Source organism: Telmatherina bonti (assembly GCF_933228915.1).
Source record: "Telmatherina bonti genome assembly, chromosome: 8".
Lineage (NCBI taxonomy): Eukaryota > Metazoa > Chordata > Actinopteri > Atheriniformes > Telmatherinidae > Telmatherina > Telmatherina bonti.
Window position 1 is genome coordinate 8120391 of NC_136626.1, and position 16421 is coordinate 8136811.

Below are 16421 nucleotides of genomic sequence, written 5' to 3' on the forward strand. Positions count from 1 at the left end.
TTGTTAAAGAAGGAAAAAAACAGCTGCCTGTAAAATAAGCTGAAATTGACAAAAGTAATAATAAATAAAAATTTTATGAAAATTATTACATTATTTTCTAATTCTGGTTCAATAGAAATATTTTTTTAAACGCAAACAAATAAGATAATTTATTACACATTACATCACTCATAAACTAATATTTAGTTGATCAATCCTTGAATGTTTCCGCTCCAGTCAGGTGTTTTCTGTTCCTCTCAGTCAGACTTCTGCACCTGTTGACAGGTATTTTGTCCCACTGTTCAACAGAAAAGTGCTCCGATTTGTCCAGGACCCATTTGTTTGTTTGTTTGTTTTCTTTCTTCAACTCAATTAAATGAAAAAACAGTGTCTTATATTATTAAATTATATTTTTGCAAATTTTTAGTTATTGTTCCTTTTTTAAGTCTCCACTTGAGTGACTGTTGTAAATTCAGCCTTTTCTTTAGTGAAAGGGGATGAATACATATGAGCACAACTGTAAGTATCTTCAAGCAAAAACAATTCCACACAAATGTGTGTGTGTGTGTGTGTGTGTGTGTATACTGATGCATACCTTCTGCTGTGAAATCCAGCCCATAGCATCATGGAAGCTCCTTCCAGGTTCTTCCCAACCTCCAGAGCTCCCTCTGGTGCTCCTCCTCCTCTGCGTGGTGCCTGAGATGGCCATGTGGAACTTTTTCAGCTGGTTCTTATAGATCTCCACGCTACCAATCAACAAACACCAAACATTTTGAACAGGCGTTACAAATATCCTTTAAGCGTAAATAAATTCAAAAGAGAGAGAAAGATGGAGAAGATTGAGAAGAAATCCCTTCTAACCTCGTGACTATGTTGTCACTGGGTTGTCCCAGTTGGTTCAGGTCCATCGCAACGTTTTTTAGCCTACTGATGGTCTCCTTGGCCAGTCCCAGGTAGTACTCTGCATCACCAGAAGAACTGCCCTGCAGGTTGGACACGCAGCATTTAGACAGCAGCACAAAGTCTCTAAATGCTGAAAAGACTATTTTCTTGTATTTAATCTGAGGAAGAACTGAATAAAGACACCATTTCAACAATATTTTACTTTACAGAACCATAATTACATCCTTTAACAATAATTTATAGAAGATTGAGGCTCATTGTTGACAGAATTCGGTCTGGCATGTCTGATGGTCAGATTACTGCTTGAGCAGGTTCTGTCTTGACATCCAGCAAGGCTGCAGCGTCCTCAAACTCCAGTTACTCCCCACAACATTTCTGTCATTCTTTTCCTCTCATTTACCAGCAGACTGACACGCGGCAACGCTTTTCTGTCCAAATATAAACATTCTGGACTTAAACTGACTTTGTTCTGTGCTTAATAAGACAAAAAACACACAACTCACAGACTGAATGCAGTATTCGGCCTTCTTCAGGTACTCGTTGCATTGGGTCTGCAGGGTCGCTGCCCTCTGGTTGATCATGTTGGGGGAGGGACCACTGCAGGGGGCAGCAAAGTAAACTTATCAGCCTCAGATGCTTCACATGTATTACAAGCTTCTGCACCAGTATCACCAGTAAAACCTGCTGTTTCTAATGTGACACTTTAAAATTCAAATTTCATCAAAAACCATTTTCTTCTAATATGTGACTGAAAAAAATCTCCATTGTTTCAGGTGAAAGTTTGGACAGAACTACCAAATAGATCATCTTTAATCATACCTCAGTATTTTAGAAATATTCTGCATCCACTTAGAAACACTCCTGTCATTAAGTTTGAATTCTTATTTTTTTCCTTCTGTGAATCAGCTGCAGCCAGAAGAAGAAGAAGAAGCTGTACTTGTTGGTGTTTATGAAAACTTCCTGGAAAGTAGCACCATATAAATATGAAGGCCAATGCGATGTAACGACGGACGAGACCGACTAATTTCCGCCGTTTATAGATGAATAAATATTTATGTCAACAAACTTAAAAACTAAACTTAAGGCAGAATATTGGCTTTGGGTAACTTAGGACAAGTGTCATCACATAATCTGGAGCAGAGCAGCTCTGAATTTGTTGTTTACACACTCGCAGCCATCTGCACATTCAGAAGAGCATCACAGATGATCAGCTGGAGGGAATTTAGCTTCTTAGTCGTCACAGTGAGTTTGCAAAAAAAAAAAAAAAGTTTCAGTTTCATCAAATTGCAACAAGAGAAGTCCAGCGAGCACTGTAAACATCTGAGGTTTCCTCCAAACCATGAGTCCTGTAAAGATTTTAGGTTAACTGAAAGTTTCCCTGCAACAGGAGATTCTATTACTTTACTTTAATGGTGGAAAGTGGATTTCAGACCAACTGGATCAATAGACTGAGTACCTGCTAAATCATCTGAGATACAGTATAAACAACAAGAAGTTTGTGTTAGTTTGTATCTGAGCTCATTTCTGCTGCTGGTTTTTTCATTTGCATTTTCTTCATTTGGGGGAGACAAGCAGAAAGGGTTCTTCAGTTTCTGCACACAGCTTTCTGAGTACAGCTGCTGTCAATCAGCGTGACAAAGACTAAAAAGAGAGAGTTACGTTGGTGCAAAACGTATTCAGATTTATCCATTTAAAACAAAGCATTCGCCAACATGCTCCATCAGTCACTTTCCTTTGGTCTCCAACACAGTTTAACATTGGAAAATTTAGAAATAATGAAGAGAATCTGGATTATTTTTCTACTTTAACATTTTATTGGAAATAAAAACATGATATCATAAAACCACACTGAGCTCTCCACACCAAAGATCCGGCTATATCTCAAGCTGGTCCTCAGCATGTGTGGAAAACTGTTAGAACTCACAACTTACTGTTGTCAGTTAATTTTAAGTAATTTTAGTCATTTTGAAGTCATTTTAATTTTTAAAGTAATTTTTGTTTATTTTTTTATTTTAAAAGTAATTTTTAATTTGTTTTGTTTTAATTCTAAAAGTAATTTTTGTTATATTAGAAAAACAAAAACAAGTTTTAAAGTCTTGTGACATCCTGAAAATAAGCAAAACTCTTTTCTATGGTTGAAAATTTAAATTCTTTCATTCTCAATGTGTCAATTATGCTTTTACACTAAACAGAAACTACAGTAATTTTCAGAATTATAATGATATATATATATATATATATATATATATATATATATATATATATATATATATATATAGATATATATATATATATATATATATATGTACGTGCGTGCCCGTGTGTGTGTGTGTGTGTGTGTGTGTGTGCGTCTGTCTCAGGCACTAAATAATGAATACATTAGTAAATAATTTAATAAAACAGATTTTGCTGAAGCTGTCGAGGGGTTACGACAGAAAAAGGAATAAAAGCTGATTATTTGAAAAGTAAAATTTAATAAAAATAAATTCTGTAAATCCCTTAACGACAATGTTTTCCCTTCTGTATATTTTTCCTCGTTTAATACTTTTTTCCCCAAAACAAGAAGGCCTATATTCTTCTTAGTTTTCATAAGAAACTGTTTCCAATAATACCTTCAAAAAATACAATTAAAATATTTTTCTTTTTTTTTCCTCTTGAAATGATTTCACTTAGAGAATAAGCAGTCTTGGTTTCAGTTTGCTGATCTTTTGTTGTGATGCGTTCAAAAGACATTAATTTCTCTGGAAACAAGACTGTTTTTCTTTTTTGGCATCTTGGAGGAACCCAACAGCAATAAATCAAATCCTTCTCAGGGAGGGAAGCAGCAGCTGTGCAGTCAAGAAGCTTATTTATAACCGAAATAAATCTAAAAACCTATAAGTCATCATTAGAGGAGGTAAACTGTTTACTTCTCTGCAACTTTGTATCGTTAACTGCGAGAGGACAGTTCTCTAAAAGGATTGTTCCCTCATCCTGCAGATCATAACTCCCCACTGGGAAGGTTTTTTGGAGTTACTCTGCAGGCAGCACCTGCAGGTTTGCTTCAGTTTGCAGGTGTGTTTGAACGAGCAGCTCTGCTTCTGCAACAGATTCAGCGAAGAGCTGAAAAGTTTCATCCCTGAAATCTACCTGCAACATCGAGCACTAAAAGTTGTTCATGGTCTGGTAACTTCAGGGTTTGCACAGCCGAAATTGATACCAAGATACAGGAGCAGAATGAATATTTCATGACAATCCGCTTTTCAAACACACACACACACACACACACACACACACACACACACACACACACACACACACGCGCGCGCGCGCTTTCCGCATTCCGCAAAGTGTGCGCAACAGGTGACAAAAGGGAAGAAAAATGGCTCCTCACCTCATCATGCCCATCGCCCCGCTCGCCATTCCTCCTCCTTTAGAAGTGGACTTTGAAAAGCTGTAGGTTTTGTATCCATCCATGAAGGGCTCGTATCCGTTCCCGTCTCCGTGCAGCACCTCGCTCCGTGCGTAACGGTACGTCCCGCCGCCAGCCAGGTCGCCTTTGGAGTTGGCCCTCTGGTTCATGTTTAGTCCTTGCTGTGACCCGAACATGCTTGTGCTGATCGGGATGGCAGTCTCTGAGCTTACCTGGGGAGGCCCGTGGCAGGCTGGTCGCCTCTCCACCGTCCTCTCTCCCCTGCTGCAGACTGCGAGCAGCGCGCACTGGAGCTGCGCTTTGGGAGTGTGACCACACCTTTCTGACTCCACGGAGCTCCCAAAAAGTTTTTTTTGTTACGATCTGCCACTCCCCTCTAAAACTCAGCAGGGGGGAGAGAAGTGTGCAGCAGCACAGCTTCAGTCTTTCTGAGAACAAATCAGGCAGTTTCATTGAAAAGCAGTGAATATTTGGCACAATGGGGAACGATTTATTCAAGCTTCCTGCTTTTTTGGAAATAGAAAATGTTTTGCGAGACAGGCTCATTTAGAAGATGATGAGATCTAATGATGTTAAAATATTTAGTTTTACTGTGTATTTTGTTTAATTGGGGATATTTAGTAGATTTGTTCAAAATTAAAGGTTGTTTTTTTTTTTTGTAAAATACAAGAAATGATTTGGATCTTTTTTAAAGACTTAAAGTCCTCTTTAAACAGTAACGTATCAATAATCGGTAACACTTTACAATAATATTACAAATTATATCCTTGAGTAATGTGTAACTCAACTAATGCATTTATTAATGAAGACTTCATCATGAATTCCTGTAGCTCATCATGAATTAATGATGTTCTCAATATATATCCATGTGATTACTTGACCTCTAATTGATCATCAATTGATGAACATTAATTGGCTGTTAATTCATGAATATGTTGACACATTTACCAGTTTAGATAAAAAAAACATAATTTAATTTCCTGCTACTGATTTTTTCCCCCATTTTTTTATTTTATGCAACGCACACTCAAAGTAGTTCACTATATTTCATTAGTTCATAATGAGCAAGGGGAATTCATCATAACGTCTTCATTAATTAATGCATTAGTTTGTTATTCTATTCTATTCTATTCTATTCTATTCTATTCTACTGTCATTTAAAATAAACTTTTATCCAATGTGACTTATGAGAGTGAGAACAACAAAATCAAAGAAATCAAACAGTAGAGGACATCGTAGGAAGGTGCTGGTGGACTGCTGGAGTCCAGTTGGACGCTGGTCTTGACGTGTTGTGCTACAAGCTTTTTTTTTTTCCCCACCCCACAATATTATCCATGTTAAAAAACAAAGAATACGATAATATTTGTTGGGATAATTTCTCCAACTTTTTGACAAATATAACTAAACAAAGAGCAGAAGTGCTCCTTGAAGAGCTGAGTCTCTTCAGAGCTCTGCAGAGCGGACAGAGTGAGCAGAATTACAAGTTTGAAAAGTTGTACTATCAGGGAAATGTACCAATGAACTTCTGAACTCTAGCCCTATCACGTTACCACTGCACCACCACACAACCTCATGAGATACACATTACTTATGTATATGAATTATTGTAAAGTGTTAATTCACCATATGGAAAGCTGAGCCATTTCCAAGCTTCTCAAACATCTCAAAGCTCAAGTAAAATCAGGATTTTTTGCAAAAAATTTTAGTAAAATGGTAAAATGTTTTCAAAGTGGTGGACTGGTCTGCATCTGTTATGTCGTCTCATGTTCAGTTCAGGACTAGAAGTTTCTTTCAGTTGCAAGTGTGATTAAAGCACATCTACTGATCATTTAGTATAATTATTGTGTGGAAAAAATAGAATAAATCAAAGAAAATAAAACAAAATCAGCCAAGAATATCTGTAGGAACGCTTCTGCTACCATCTGTAATGAAAAGCAGAAATCCTAAGTTTTACCTGCACAGGTCAAAGAGCTTCGAGGCAAACTGCTGAGAGGACATTCGATAAAACACACACACACACATATGGTTTGACTACTTGCCTGAAGCCTGTGGGTGGGACTCACAGGTTAAACAAGTTCTTTAAGAATGACAGGTACTCCGAATCATATTACTTCTCCTTGAGATGCTAAAAATCACACAGTGTGACCAGAAAGAGCTTCCCGGTTCCTTCCCTGGTCAGACATCTCTAATCTGTTACTCTGCACATGTTATTTCACACGTGTGATCCATTCATACAAATGCAAGCTTGCATCTGGAATTCAGTGGGATTCGTCCCATCTCTAATCCAACCACTGTGTCGAGCATGTTATGCGATCATTAAACTGTCACTAAACACCTGAGAAGTTTCGGGCCCACAGTGTTTTCACATCGTCGTTGGTTTATAGTCAGTCATCATTGTTTCACATACAGTGGAGTCTTTGTCTGTGGGTAGATGGTCCCTCCTGCAGAGCCTGAAACACGCTGACCCGGTGGGAACAAAGTCAAGTTTAAAACCAACACGAGCTCAAAATTCAGACAGATTTCTGAATAAACAAAGAAGCATATAAGAGGTTTTTATCCAGTGCTGCAGAGGAGTGCAGTAATCACATTTCTGTCTAATCAAAGTTGTTCAATAACAACATTTATAACAGCCTGCATGCAAGCTGCAGCCTAATGAAGACAGCAAACATACCTGCTAAACCTCAGCATGTACCTGGCGTTTCCTGCATCCTGATCTCACATGTGCAGCCTGGATGTGTCAGCAGGTCCATCTGCACATTTTCTTGTTAAGTTGACTGATGATTAAAAAATATCAGAGCTATTTTTTTTTAAAGAAATGTGAAGAAAAAAGGAAAAGCATTCATTTTAGTCATTATTGACAGAACCTTTTATGTAATTTGCAAACACTAATACAGCTACAACTGCAAATTTTTGCACCCTAGGCCTGCCGTTTGAGGACGGCCTCCCTACACCCCAATCCTAATAAACTCTGCAGCGATTGAGGAATGTAGCATGAGTGTGTGTGCTTGTAAACGTGTGGGATTATAAATTATCTGTACGAGCATGCAGAAGCGAAAGGGCATGACACAGAAAAGGGAACAAGAAGGTTATTTAGTGTTCTTTTCCATTATTATATGTCATAACTGAGCCTAATTGCAGAGTTTGTGTGGACGATGATGTGCAGCAACAATAAAAGCAGCAGTTTGAACTCTTGGAGTTTCCACCAGCTTAACTTTCTCAGAGCAACTCATGAAGGAAGCAAACTGCTCCTGTGTTTCTCTGAGAAAAAGGCAAGTCTCACATAACCATCATGTTATTCCCTTCGGCAAGTGACACTCAGAGCACGCCTTTGCCTGTGCATCAGCTCAGACAGAAACAAGCCTTCGTGCCAGGAGAGCATTCCAGCGCCGCTCTTGTGTTTTGCCAAAGCTACACAGAGCACTAAATTCTCCCTGAAAGCTCGGTTGGTGTCATTTACAACGACAAAGCTCAACCCTGAACTTTCGAGTTGCATGAACAAGTTTTATGTTTGAATCTGTTTCTGGGAAAACAAGTTTCGTATCAAGTTCTCTTGCTTTTTTTTCCTGTTCATTAGCAGAGAAACATGTAAAAGTCTGTTCATTAACAACAGAATTTCCCACATTTACTGAGATAAATCATTTCAGGGTGTGTCTGTTAGGCGTAGCCGAGGTATCCCACCGCTACCTTGGTTCATTCCTCAGTTCAACAGGCAGGGCTGAACTTGCACAACTACATGGGTCCTCGAGAGCGCCAGAAATACTGTGAGGCACTAATAAAAAATATATTCTGTCCCACACAAAACTTATATAAACAAGCAGTCTGAATAAGACTACATGCTGCTATATGAATTCTTGTGTTTGGTTTCAGTCAGCCGTTCCTGTTTCAGTCTTATCTGATCTAGAAGCAGAAGCAGAAACAGTGACCCAAAGAGGAGAGATCCTCCTGTCTGTGTGGAAAATTCATTTTGTGCACAAATTGCTCTTTTTGAGTTTGAGAGCTTTTCAGTGACAGATAGAAAAGGAAGGACTTCCTTGTTATTAGTAGTTTATTTTAGTCCATCAGGTACCGTAAGCCCTGAAAAACTTGTCATGTGGGTCACTTTTTATATATATATATATATATATATATATATATATATATATATATATATATATATATATATATATATATATATATATATATATATATATGAATATATATATATATATATATATATATATATATATATATATATATATATATATATATATATATAATGTGCAAATCCCCTGATCTCTTTTAGTTTTTCTTAGGTTTTAGTTTTAGTTTTCTTAGTTTTGTTTTGTTTTTATTTATCTCTTTCAGTCTTTTGTATTTCTGATACTAGTTTTAAGGCAACATCTCTGTCTTTTCACCTGTTTAACTTCCAGCAGCAGCAGCTGCTAAACCAGCACCGAACTCGTTCCTGCAGAAGCAAACAGTGCACCTTGTAGTTGCAGCCATCATCGAACGAGCTTCCTTTTATCTGCAGCAGACATTGGGAGACTTTTAGGCTAAAACTAAACTAGAAATCAAAAATGAAATTATTCTGGATTTTTAGGCCTGTTTGAATGCTTTCCTTTCACCTTCTCATTTGGTCCAGTTTCATTAAAACCGTCATTTCCGATAGAGCTTGCAAACATGAGAGTTAAACTCTAATTCTCCACCTTTCCAATGCTTCTTGCACATCAATCAGAGCTCGGCGCTGCTGTTGTCTCATATTGCTGACTGCAGGGAAGAGTTTGTCTGGGAAGAGCTTGAAGCTGTACATAAAATATCAACTTTACAAAGTTAAAGGAACTTCTGACACCACACAGGTTTCCTATCAATATTATTTTATGCACAATATTAAATGCATTCAGCTCCTCTACATCCTGATCAGTGTTGTGTACTGGTTGCCTGGAAACATTCCTGGATAAATTAAACTAGACACAAACAAAAATCACGTCATGACACTTAAGGATGCAGAGTTGTTAAATCATTTTATAATGCAATTCTTTAAAATGAATATTCATGATGATTGTGCTCATAGATCATGCCAGATCATGATGAATCTTGGCTGATTTAAAGCCCAAAAAAGAGCAAAACTTACATATTCAGCCATTAGATTGAGATGCAGCAGCTTAACAGCTTGATATTCTGGATCAAGCAAGACCTGACATCTGTCTGGTTGGACCTTAAAATGTCCAGACTTATGGATTGTTTTTAGGTCTGCTGTTCTGCAAGGATTTACTGGATCAACTGGAATATCTGACCTTGACGCTTCACTTGCAACAGACAGAGGAAATCTGGGCTTAATACCTTCTTTTTATAAATTCCACAATGGTTCAACACCTACAAACATGATCTTACATTCATACTGTAGTTTGTATCCATATGCTGATTGTTGTATTCAGCCTTGTTTTTTGCTGTTCTTTGTTCTGGTTGATTAAAAAAAAAGACATCTACTCCTTCAGCAAGAGGATTTTACACATCTAATGTTGACTTTTTGCACATAAAAATGAAGTCACTGACATTCAGCTGCACTTCTTTTTGCTTTGTGTTTTTCTGGACCTGCATGTATGAAACATCCTCCACCGTGCTGATAACCTGTGCTGCACAACATCATCTGATGTCTGACAGAAAAACAAACGCAACCGTCTTTAGAAATCATCCTAAATGTTACATCTACAGTTTCTAGTTTCTCCCTAACGACCATGCGCGGCTGTAGAAGTCCTTCTCAGTGTCTCATTGTGCTAGATTTCATATAAAGTCAGATTTACCAGAAGTCATTAACGTCTGTTTCAAAGTGTTTTTTCATGCATGAACATGATGAAGGTTTCATAAAATCACTGATCAAAGTAAACCTGCTTTCATCTCCCGAACTGCATGTTGATTATTGAATCACATTTGATAATCTCCAACTTGGCCTCGGCCCACATGTGAACTGTGGGAAGATTCTGGAAGAGTACATCATCCACCCCAGTTTAGCTGCAGGGCTGTACACTACTATACATAACTACCTGTTCATGTTGGCAGCGCTGTGCTGACTCAGCCTGCATCGCGGCGAGTTCAGACAACTCGCCTCATTTCACTCTGACACTCTGAAAGAGGAGGAGGCTTTTAATAATTTTCTCTTTCTTTGTTTTTGTTGGAAAGGCGTTGTCGTTGGGATCTGGACAGCATTGCGTGTCCTCAACAGAAGACCTCTGTCTGTGTGTGTGTGTGTGTGTGTGTGTGTGTTTCCCTGTGTGCCAAAATAAAGTTTTCAGTCATAAAGTGGGAGGATTAAAAGCTGTGTTGATTAATGAAGGTAGCTGTTGGTGTTTGGGGTGTGTTTTGTTGTCTAGCATTGTTCTCAGGAGTCTGAAGAACACGAACATTGTAGAGTCAAGAAGACCACTTCCCCCTTTAAATCATCTGGATGTTGATGGAGCAACAGATTTAACATTTGTTAACAACTTTACCTGGATTCTGCACTTCTTCGATACAACTAAGATTAAAGATGTCAAACATCTTTTAACAAATATTGTTGATGCAGCAGCGAAGAGAATGAAAAAGAAACTGATGGATTCATGCGAGGGTGTGGTCCTGCAGTGTCTGTAGGCCCTGAAGGCGAACGGCATGCCGAGGTGAAATGTCTGTCTGCACCTGCACACGCAGGTGGTGAAGCGATGAAACAAGGAAATGTGAAAGTAAATGAGGAACATAAAGCAGCAGTTTGGACTGAACAGTAATGTGTAAAATTCTCCGTATAAACGAGACCTTCTGAGGTGGATTTCAGAGAACTTGTGTTTTTTTTATTCCACAAACTAGTTAAACAAATTCTGCTGTTGGGTTTTGGCAGAACTGGTAGAAAATAAAAAATAAAAATTGGTTTCTGACTCAAAGCTCGAGCAGTCCTCTGGAAGTGGACCCCCCCACCTACTGCAAAGCCTGTATATACGTGTATGGATTGTCACTGGATATCTTACATATGCACGCATCCTGCTTGCACTCACTTTGAACGTTCTGGCAATAAACGTGGTGGATGTTTGGGTGGAGCAGCAACCACAAACCAAAAGGCACAGACCCACAAATGAACTCATAAAACAGAGTTTTTCTCATCCCAATTCTTCCTAAAACACCCTAAACTCAAGATGACGACAGCTTTGTGGAAAAAAGACCAAACTCGTTGTTGTACAGGTGACAGTGTCCAAGCGAGCATTTGTCAGAAGCTAAGACAGAAACGACCTCAGGTTTTGGTTTCTATAAATAACACACAACCAAACGTACTGCGATTTTAAAGGATCTGCTATGAAACTGTTTCCTCGTATGAGTGTTATCTGCTGGGAAGCAGGTGGGTTGCAGGCCGCTGCAGCACAGAGCTGTACCTGTAGCAGGTGACATGGATATGCCTCCTGGGAGCATGGACACAGAGCTGGGAAGGAGAAAACTGCCACATGACACCTGAACCTATCTGGGTCACTGCTCACATGACGCTGCTCCACCTTCTGGAAGACAGAAGAATTCTTTCACGGCAGGTTTGATGCAACCGTAACTGGAAACTCTCAGGACTGTGACTAATCTGCACATTTAAGTCAGTTTAAGGCAATCTGTGAACGGAGTGCATAGTGCATGTACTAAATGAGACATTTACTGGTTCAGACTCTTTAGTTGTTTTGTTGTTTTTACTTACTTGCAATGAAAAAAACACACATATTGTAATGTTCTCTTTATTTGCTCCAACCAATTCAGGCTCACCTATGCAAGATGCCAGCCCATCACAGAGACAAAGATGAGACCAGAAAGCCAAACACCTGCAAACTGGACCCAGTTTGGAATCACCAATCATCATAACAAAGAAAAAGGAAAGAGCCGCCACCTGCTTGGTGGTGAACGAATGGCTCAAATTTACTTTCATTTTAATCTAGAGGATGTAAAGGTACAGAAACAGTAGAAATACATGCTTTAAATAGAATGATTAAAAAACAGGCACACCTATAAGTGCTGGGGGGGAGGGGGGGAAGCCTGAAGGGGGTTTTATTAGATAACTAGCAAAAACAACAAAAAAAAAAAAAGCAAACAAAGCAAAAAAAACGGTCAAAGTAAAAATGCAGTTTATCAATCCTCAATCTCTGTTTTGGATTAAACACGCTGTATCTGCATCCCTGCAACATTCAGTGAAGGACAGACTGAAACTTGGCTCACTCTATCAGAAACATTTGCATGTTTGTACACACATGTTGGTTAACATGACCTTCTCAGAACGACAGGAAGCTTATAAACAAGAAATATATGATGATAATATTTGGCTGTGTGTCCTAAAGTACACCTCTACATCATCGGGTCATTTTAGCGGATGTATAAAAGACACAACATGTGATAAAATCCAAGATCAATGGTTCAAAATTAGAATACATTATTTTAAAAAATATTTATATTGGTCACTTTACGAAAATAACTTGTGGTTTTATTCTCTCACAAATAAAAACATGTTCATGTCTAAAAGAATTTTGGCCTTTATTGACCACCGTTCATTCACAACTGCGCGAACTAGCATTTTAAGAAATTGCTGTTCCCATCTTTACCACTAGATGTCAGTAATTCTCACACATGGCACATTTATAGTTTACAATATTAGAAATTTAAATGTTTCTATAAAATCTATCTAGCAGCTTCCAGACTGATCTATAATCTATCTATATCTATAATATTATTAATTATTATTGTTACTGTCATGTAATTTAGGATCAAATTAAATCCTTCACGTTCCACGTTTTGGCAGAGCTGGTGAGGAACACTTCATGGAGCTGATTTACCAGAACAAACTGGCCTGTTCGAGGAGAAGAACTTGCAGCAACAAGTAGCCGATGACTTCAAAGAAATGAGTCCACACTTTGTAATGTGTTCATTTGCTTTCTGTTTAAGGCCAAACGAGAAGATCAAAAGCGTTCTTCTGTTTATGGGGCATCATTTGGGGCTTAATCCAGGGAGGATTATCTTCATTAGTGTTAGAAAAGACAACAAAGAGAATCAGCTATCCTGACTTTGTCCAGTGATTCAGAAACAGACATTTATGAGTGTATTTTAAACTAACTTAAAGCTCACTAATGAACATACGTTTAATAAACACATAAAGAAAGAAAAAAACACAAAGCAAACGGATTATGAAAAAAATTATGCTGAACATAAACTCTCCAAGGCGACTTGCATCTATTTGTGTCTATTTATTTTATTTTGAGACTTATTTCTAACATTGCAGGGATGCATGGGAGCAGATTTAAACTTTGATGGGGTTGTGGGTTTCAGGTAAGCCTGCAGGCTGATGTGGAGACATTATGAGAGGGAAATCTGTGATGTTTTCTGCACAAATAGAAAAATTTAGGAAGAAAACTCACAGTGAGCTTTTACAGCCAGCCAGTTAAATGTGCTGCAAGATTTTACACAAACCACTGGAATGGTCGTTTTATTTAAAGGAGCCATAAAATCTAACTCAAATACTAAAACAGGGATATTGATCCTAAATGGGCCACAATCCTGCAGGTTTTCAATGTTTCCCAGCTCCAACACAGTGATCCATTCATTCCTTTTCTATAACGCTTATTCCAGTTCAGGGTTGCAGGAAAGCTGGAGCCCATCCCAGCAATTAGCAAACGAGAGGCAGAGAACATGAGACAGGTCGCCAGTTGCTTCAGCACATCTAAAATTAAATGGGTTCAATAAAGTTCTGCACAGTGTCTCATTGATTAGAGTCAGGTATGTTGGAGCAGGAATACATTTAAAACCTGCCCTTGAGGGACTCAACTGGATAGGCCTGCTCTAAAACACCATGCAAATTTGTTGCATCTTTTTTGGTCCTTTTGACGCTTTTTTTTCATGGCTTCCATCTCCATGTTTTCTGTAAACAGTGTTTTTGGTGTCTTTTTGCACCACATATCAGTTGTCTGGGTCCTTGCTTGCATCCTCTTTGTGTTGGTGCCCCCAACTTTGTTCGGCTTGTTCAGTGAAAATGAAAAGCAGCTTTAAACATGTCCGACTTCTTCAGAAAAAGAAAGGCTCTTCTGTAGCACTGGTCTGTTAGCTGTTTTAGTGGAGGAATAAGAAGACAATAGATACACATTTAGATGGCATATTAAAATGTTTTTAATTGGCCTTTGACTCGATTGCACACTGCTCCTTTAGGTTTAAGTTCAGTTGAAACTAAAGATGTTTTTGTTGCAGCTTCATAAAAAATTTCTTTCAGAAGATAAAGTAATATTCTAAATAGATTTCTGGGAAATTCTGAATTATTCTTTAATTTGAATCTTTATTCTCCAAGTCCAAAGTTCAACATATTCTTGTGACATTCAGAATAAAACAAAAGATATTTGCTCAGTTTTAAAACAATGCCGTTGTGGCAGCAATGTGTACAAACATATAAAAATCATCTTTTTATCCTTTAAACATCTTTATTTTTTTAAAGAACTTGAATCTCATAAGTAATTAAGATAATTGTTATGATATATTATTAAAAGGCAGTTACATTTGTATGTATGGAGGTAGTTACATGACTGAAGCAGGTTTTGCATGATCAGTAGCGTGGGTGTGTCTGGATGGAAAGAGATCACACACACTTACACGCACACATAACAAACAGCCTCCTCAGGTTATTCTGAGCCTCCATCTCCTTACTGTCCAACCATAATAAGTGTTTGAGGAAGCAGGAGGTACGAGATGAGTGGAAAATCATCACAAGTTGTCACCTCGATGCTGAAGCGTCAGCCGCACCCTGAATGCCAGCTGAGTGTCATCCAGAAACACCAGGAGTGCAGTGTTTATCAGGTTCACACACACACACACACACTGGTCCGCAGCTCCACTCTGACACAAACACACCTACTTTCTCACATCAGTTTGGACTGCAGGCTCCCTCAGTGCCTTGGGGAAAATCTGTCACTCAGCTGCATCTCAAGGTCACACTTAGTCATGTTGGGAGCAGCTGAACACACGTTTTATGCGCGCGAGGAATCTTATATATCACTCATTTCCTGTGTCACTACATCCTTCCCATCCAGGATGGAGAATTATGACTCATTTTGCATGTTGTTGTTTTCTCTGATCAAGACATAAATTGAAGCAAGGACGTGATGTAGGCCTATTTTGATCTTCTGGCGCCCCCTGGTGGCTAAAGAGCAGCACACCACCCAAAGGTGACTTCTATTGTCTCCTCAGAGCAGTTCATTTTCTATTTATGTGAAGGTTATGTGACTGAATGACGCGCGACTGCCTCGGTAAACGCATTAAAATATAAACAAACAAAAGCAAAAGACAACAAGCCGCGGCTTTGCTTTGTCATCATCCTGCTTTGGGAAACATGAATGACTGAGTATCTAACAAGCTTTATATTCATAAGAGAGGGCAGAGGCCGCACAAAGGGGACTATTGTTGCCTGCAGATGCCCATCAGTGGTGCAGTCGCTCTCCAATCGCAGCGCACAGCGCGAGCGGCGGAGGGCGGGGTTTGGGCTCCGCGCCCCGCTTTGGCTCCGCGTCCCGTTGACTGGAAGGAGACAAGCCGAACAGCCGCGGCGTCTCTCAGCTCACAGTGGACCTCTGATGTGTGAGAGGTCGGGGATCTGGACCTGAGGAACTAAGCCATGCGCATGCCCAGGAGGTCGGGATCTGGACAGGTATCGGACCTGTGGCGCGCACGGATGGAGGAGTAGCAGATGTTTCTGGATGCTGCTCACAATCACACATCCACACAAGCACCAGGCCTGGCACACTTCAGCCCCACATGGACGGACCCCGCTGCAGGAGCTGCACTCATGGCTTACAAAGCTCGTGCTGGTGAGCATGACCCCGTCTCCGAGTCCCCCCCCACTCCGGGAGCCTCTCCTCCTGACGCAGCCTCTCCACTCGGACACCCCCTGGTCGCTGCCATGAGGGCGACTCCTCGGTGATTTTAGTACGTCCACGCGCCTGCTCGGACCGGAGACCCTCTTTTTTGGGGGGAGGGGGGGGTTTCGAGGTTTTCTTGGTGACACACCAGATTTCTGCGCACATTTCTCTGCTTCCTTTGTGTCAAAGGGTTTAAGGGGGAGCGCGCGGACAGCAGCGGAGCGGGGACTGAACGTGCGCGCCGCGGCTGTCTTTGTGGCCGGGTCGTG

The 16421-nt window shown here is 39.5% G+C and overlaps 1 protein-coding gene across 1 annotated transcript in view; it reads right to left on the bottom strand.

The window, feature by feature from the left end:
- dspb (desmoplakin b) overlaps nt 1–16317 on the bottom strand; it is a gene marked incomplete at both ends in the record, with an annotated part of 49585 nt that extends 33268 nt beyond the window's left edge. Inside the window, 7 exons of the mRNA XM_079245181.1 lie at nt 575–725; nt 841–962; nt 1386–1479; nt 4256–4587; nt 11665–11784; nt 15648–15811; nt 16089–16317. Coding sequence (XP_079101307.1) covers nt 575–725; nt 841–962; nt 1386–1479; nt 4256–4587; nt 11665–11784; nt 15648–15811; nt 16089–16317 — 1212 coding nt within the window. The remainder of the gene's footprint in view (nt 1–574; nt 726–840; nt 963–1385; nt 1480–4255; nt 4588–11664; nt 11785–15647; nt 15812–16088) is intronic.
- Between the last annotated feature and the right edge of the window lie 104 nt (nt 16318–16421).